Below are 6,000 nucleotides of genomic sequence, written 5' to 3'. Positions count from 1 at the left end.
GAATGGCATCTACAACATGTTACAAACTGGAGCTCCGTCTCCGATGGCTTCTAATTGCTTCACAGGTTAGGAACTATATTGGTCTCATGGGTTTGGGGGTGGGTGGGTGGGTACTGTGTTTCAGGATGTTGATCTTAATGATCCTGCAAATCAACTATATCATCCAAAACCACACTTAGGATAAAAATTCTTGTTCCATATACAATATCTAATAGGTATTAGGTATGAGTAAAATTTTATTTGTGTTCCGACTATGCTCCTATTTCAAGATAGGCCAGCCCCAGACCGAACCAGAAGTCTGAAGTCTTTAACTCTGCCGACACAGGCAGTGCTCTTCCTTGGACAGCCCCCAAGGCTCCTAAGTTGAAATTCCAGAAACAATCCAAGCCACTGACCCTGAGTCCCGCCCACTTCCACAAGGCAAAGGCCCTGTCCTCAGGAGGCTGGGACATCCTCCAAGCAGCGGCATTTACTCATTCCACACAATGCCCAGGGGAAGAGCAAGCTCTCGAGTGTGTTCACAACATCCCCAGAATAGACACTGTTGTTCACTGGTGCTGAAGGAAACACTTCCTTTGAGCCCCAGGCTCTTCCGTGAACATGAGTTTCTTCAATCACATATACAAGGGACTTTCTGTGAGATATATGTAAGTGTATTATACGTCCTTCCTTTAAGAGAAATAATCAAGTGCCTGCTGTTTATGAGACAAGCAGCTCCTCAGGAAACTTAAACTTCTCATAGCAGAGTCCTGGGGTAACAAAATTTACTAAGAAAATATTTCAGGAAAACTATGATTCCTGGAATCTGAGGTGAGAACTCTTGATTTCTTTATATAGAATGACAATGCTGCTACCTAACCCTGGCCAGAGTTCTCAAAATGAAGCTTATTTTTTTTATCAGGAAGGAGTGGACTTTTGGGTTATTGCTCCCTGTGTTCAACTAAATCGAAGATGACGTTTTGGAGAGCATCTTGCACATTGGATGGGAGAGCATTGGTCAATCACATAATTTCCACCAGGGCTGATTTGAAGTGAGTAGAAAAAGGTTTGCTGAACCCTTAAGAGAGAGGTGGTATTCCAGAAACACAGCACATGTCTCCTGGACAGGTAAAAAGCCAGCAGGAGAAATAAGTGTACACGATGTCTCAAATGACTATCTCAAGGTCGGAAGCACAAGCAACTGATCCAAAGGTGAACGAAGGGACTTCCTGTTTCTTCACACCTGTGGCTCCCTACAGTTACTTATTATAACGAACTATGAAATACGGCCTAAAAACAAAAACCTTAGATTCAAACAGCTTTCTAAAAGGCGTCCAGTAATTTTTCCCGCTTTAATGCTTCTCACACTCATATAAGCTCTTGGCCACCCGCCGTCACGCACACGCGCTCGCAGCGTCCTCTGGCACGTGGCCTCTGAATCTGACCGAGGTCACACTGACTCATTAATCTAGCTCAGAGGTTTTTGTCTTTTCCCTTTCCATCTCAAACTCATTATCCGAAGGTCATAAAAGGGCTGTGACAGGGCGGCAGGACCAGGGGATTCTGGCTGGCTAAGTACCATAACAAAAGTTGTTCATGCGTACACTCAAGATCAGAGAGCAAGTACTTAGGATTACCATAAAGTATTCAGAGCAGGGCAGTGCCCGCTACACATAGCGAAGTGTAAGACATGGGAGCTTAACCTAAAAGGCAGTGAGGTCGTTTGATGTGGTGGACTGCACCCACGGACTCACATTTTCTATTAGATCACAGATGATGGCGTTGTTGAAGTAGTCAATGTGAGTCCATTCTATGTCCTAAAAACAAAAGCAAACAGAACAAAATCAGATCCACGTGACAACGCCGTCTGAAAGGACTGCTCCCCCGCCCACACTTCACTCTCCTCTCAAGTTCTCTCTCTCTCTAGAACCAGGGCTGTGAACATCATCTTCCAGTTCCCAAAACTTCCTGAACACAGCAGCCCACCACTGGCACGAGCCGACTGAAGCAATCGCCCCTGACCTCCGCCGAGGCTGTTTCCCCTTGCTCTCCCGTCTGTGGCTGGTTCCCATGCACTTCGCGGGCTGTAAGCCAAATATTTACTCAACAGGCCCTTGGGTCAATACTGCTCTGTGTGTATTTACGATGTTTATAAGGAAATAAGGCAGAGCTTGATCCCAGCAACCTAAGGCCTAGAGTTTTTGTCATCAAGAGGGAAAAATTAATTTTAGAGGCAACGCTGAGTTCTAAGTGAGTTAACTCTTTCACATACAGAAACAGCCCAATGTGAAGAGAAAGCATTTCCTCCAAAGCAGGCATCATGGAAAAGCTACCCCATAGCCTCCAACACAAGCTCCAGAGCCGAACCTGTGAGGTAGCCTGCCGTCACTGCCTGTCATCTTAGCCTCCATCCCAACACATAGTTAGTTTCCTTCTTAGGAGAAAACCTGTAATTCCTATAGCAAGTGGGGAATCTGCCTATATCCTCTTAGAAATGTTTCAGGTAATGTATATGTTAACTTCCTGGCACTCTCTGTATGATGAGAAGACAGGGGAAAAAAAATGGATCTTGCTTTTTGCCTATTTATGTTACTAAAAGTTGCCAGAGAAGCACAAAAACTTTTCTACAGTAAAACAGTCATTTAAAAACCATATAAGATTGGCGGCCAGACTGGAATACAAAGTGAGTCCAAGACAGCCAAGGCTACACAGAAATGCTGTCTCCAAAAACCAAAAACCAAAAGCAAAACAAAGATATATGAACAATTTGGTTTCATAGGTTGTTTTACTAAATGACTGGTGATTAGCAATCCCAGTAGAAAAACAAATCAGGAGTGCATGTCCCTTCCCTCAGCACTAAAAGACTGAGGCAGATGGATACTTTATGGGGATATCTTGGGAAAGACAGCAAGATACTGTCTAAAAACAAATACATGGCCATTCCTATAGATGAACATAAGCTCACAGAAAACAAAGCGCTCTCTCTCTCTCTCTCTCTCTCTCTCTCTCTCTCTCTCTCTCTCTCTCTCTCTCTATCATCTACCTACCTATACCTGTCTGTCTAACTACCTATGTGAGGCCAAGGCAGGTCTATTTCGCATTTGAAGTTCACTTGGGCTACACTGTTAATTTTCTCTTAAGAAGGAATCTAGTGGGGTGTCAGGATGGCTCAATCTGAGATTGATCCCTGGAAACCACACTGTAGGAGACAAGTGACTCTCACAAGTTACCCTCTGGCTTCCGCACGCACCATAGCATGCCAGAGGAAATACAAATAGCTTAAAATGTTTTAAAAAGAAAAAAAATAGGCAATAGTATTCCTAAAATATTACAGCAAATCATAAGTAAACCAAAATATAGACATAAGAGGATAATCACTTAAAAAGGAAAATGTTCACTTTAAAAAATAAAAGAGAAAAAAAATAAAGTTTGTGTTTTAGAATTCAAGAATAACATCCAGAATCTAATGATCATATAACAAATGTTATGTATTTATTATAAATTTTTAAAATCAATGTTTTTTTAAGATTGGACAAAACCTGTAAGCGTGACACTGATGTCTTTGATATATATCTCTTTTTTAAATTTTATTTTATTAATTTATTCATATTACATCTCAATGGTTATACCCTCCCTTGTATCCTCCCATTCCACCCTCCCTCCCATTTTCCCCTTACTCCCCTCCCCTATGACTGTGTTGATATATGTTTCTTAGTGTCAGCTCACTCAAAATCTACAACTGTCACCATGGTCTGTCCCCAAATTCCCATAATGCCCAGCAACCATGGATGGCGTTTTTCTATAGGCAATCCATATACAGCTTTGTCACTTTAAGATGGAATCAGGCTTCTTTCATTTAGCATGATGCATATGATCCATGCTGCGTGTGTGTGTGTGTGTGTGTGTGTGTGTGTGTGCGCGCGCGCGCGTGCGCGCGTGTATCACTCATTCCTTTTTATGTTGGAGTGGTAGTCCAGTGTATGGACCTAGCACGGTAACCTATCTATTCATCTCCATTTTCTTAACACAATATTATTTTACATAATTACACTATGTAAAGGTAGTATGGCCGAAGGTCACTAGTCACTATTTAATGACAACATACTATGTGCTAGGTACTGTTCTGAGTACTAGTGGTACAGTGAGCACAGCTGCCATACAAACAAAAAGTTTGAAGACATAAGTAAACGTGGAGCTGACTCTCAGGTCCTGTGGAGAAAGCCTTCCAGCTACAGTCGTTTGGTGCTGGTGGAGCAGTCTTTTAGACTGACTGAGTCTCACCTCCCGTATGTACTCCTCTTGCTCTTCCTTCAGTGTGAGCTCGATGAAGATTTGTTGGAGCTTCTCATTGCAATAATTAATAATGAACTGCTCGAAGCTGTTGTCCTGTGTAGAGAAAAGAAAATACACAGAGACCCACATCACCAGCTCGCCCTAACAAAGGCACTCAACACTTCAACCCACACGAAACGCCACACAACACTCTTTAGGCTTGACTGTGGCCCCACCCACGCTCCTGGGGCACACGTCCCTTGCAAGCGCTTGCGGAGTGGCTCACGAGTCCATGAACAAATGAAACACGCACGGATGCTGCAGTGCTTCAAGATGTGGATTTGAAGTTGGTAGAGAAGCACCCCATTTTGTGGCTCAGATTCCCCCTGAGATTCAGTAAAGACACGGTGAGGTCCGTGACCCCTGTCAGCAACCACTTCCCAATGGTCCGTTCTCAGGCCCTCCTGCCTCACCTGTTCCCACCAACCAGAATCAGGTCCCCACTAATGCCCTGTTATGTAAGTGTGTGGTGCACGGATGTGCACATGTACTGACTAGTTTCACACATGTACCCAGTTGCGGATTACTTAAGGGGAAGAGCCAACCATACCATCTCGCTCAGTGTGATTCACGCCGTAACGTACCCTGTAAACACCTAACACACTTGCGCCACTGACTGCATGAAAGATGCTCCTACCAAACAGAAATCCAAGCATCAAACCACCGCCTCAGGTGGAGACAATCTACCTCTCCTCAGAAGGCCACATCACCACTCTCAGGCACCTGTGCTTCCTCTTCAGGAGCTCTGCCTCACATTAATTATCTATTATGATTTCTCTGACGGAAGCTCCACAATTAAACATTTCAGAACAATCCACAGAGCTCAGTGAACACACCAAAGGTACAAATCCCATCTGCTGAAGAAATATGTTTCCCTTAGAACCTTCCAGAATGGCACAGATGTGGTGTCGAAGCTTGTCTTCTTCCCCTCTACATCCCATCCTTGCTGAGAGGTCCTGGCAGTGGGCAAAAGGGACACAACGGCCCTTGCCTCTGGTAAACTTGACTACTCTCACCTAGGTGGCCAGTCCTGCTCTAACAAGGAACACCCCACGCTTGGGCAGACTAAAGTCATCATCCCTTGTGTGTAAGCGCAGGGACTGGCCGTCACATCTCTCTACAAATGGCAAAAGCAAAAAGGCTCTAAAAGCCTATCTTTTAAAGTCAACCTTGGTCCTACCTTGGGCAGGCCTGAATGGGGCTCACATGACAGAGCATCTGATTATACCTGTGCTTGGAATCCAACCATGTTCTTCCTTGGAATCCTACCAACGATTTGTAATCACCTGCAATGCAGTGACCAGAGGTACCTTCTAACTCCAAACTATAAAGGACACACAGGATTACACCATTGCCAACTGACCTCACTAGTGCTAAATTCAGCTGAGCATCAATGTTTTTCATAATCTTGAAGGCTGCACTAAAGAAGCATGTATTGTCAGTACTTCAACAAACACAATCCTAGATGCGCAGGGCACTCCATATGCCTTTTCACACTAATTCTTTAAAGCCACAGAGTTTACAACTTTGATTAGAAAGTAAAGAAAGTCCACTAGAGCTATCAGATGTCTTCTTAGTCTTTTAAACAGCAACACAAAGTTGTTTCATATGAGAAACATCAGGCCTTTCTGGTTTGGTAAAGTACGTCCTTATATAAAGCTATGATGACAAATAAACACTATTCGAGTA

The 6,000-nt window shown here is 43.7% G+C and overlaps 1 protein-coding gene across 4 annotated transcripts in view; it reads right to left on the bottom strand.

The window, feature by feature from the left end:
- The window catches only part of Myo1b (myosin IB), a 177,605-nt gene that overhangs the window by 30,991 nt on the left and 140,614 nt on the right, over positions 1–6,000 (bottom strand). For all 4 annotated transcript variants that reach the window (XM_051153807.1, XM_051153806.1, XM_051153808.1 and 1 more), the window contains exons 14-15: positions 4,261–4,365; positions 1,734–1,796 (exon numbers count right to left, since the gene is read on the bottom strand). In XM_051153807.1, coding sequence (XP_051009764.1) covers positions 1,734–1,796; positions 4,261–4,365 — 168 coding nt within the window. The remainder of the gene's footprint in view (positions 1–1,733; positions 1,797–4,260; positions 4,366–6,000) is intronic.

Source organism: Acomys russatus, chromosome 12 (genome assembly GCF_903995435.1).
Source record: "Acomys russatus chromosome 12, mAcoRus1.1, whole genome shotgun sequence".
Lineage (NCBI taxonomy): Eukaryota > Metazoa > Chordata > Mammalia > Rodentia > Muridae > Acomys > Acomys russatus.
This window is presented reverse-complemented; position numbering and strand designations above follow the sequence as displayed.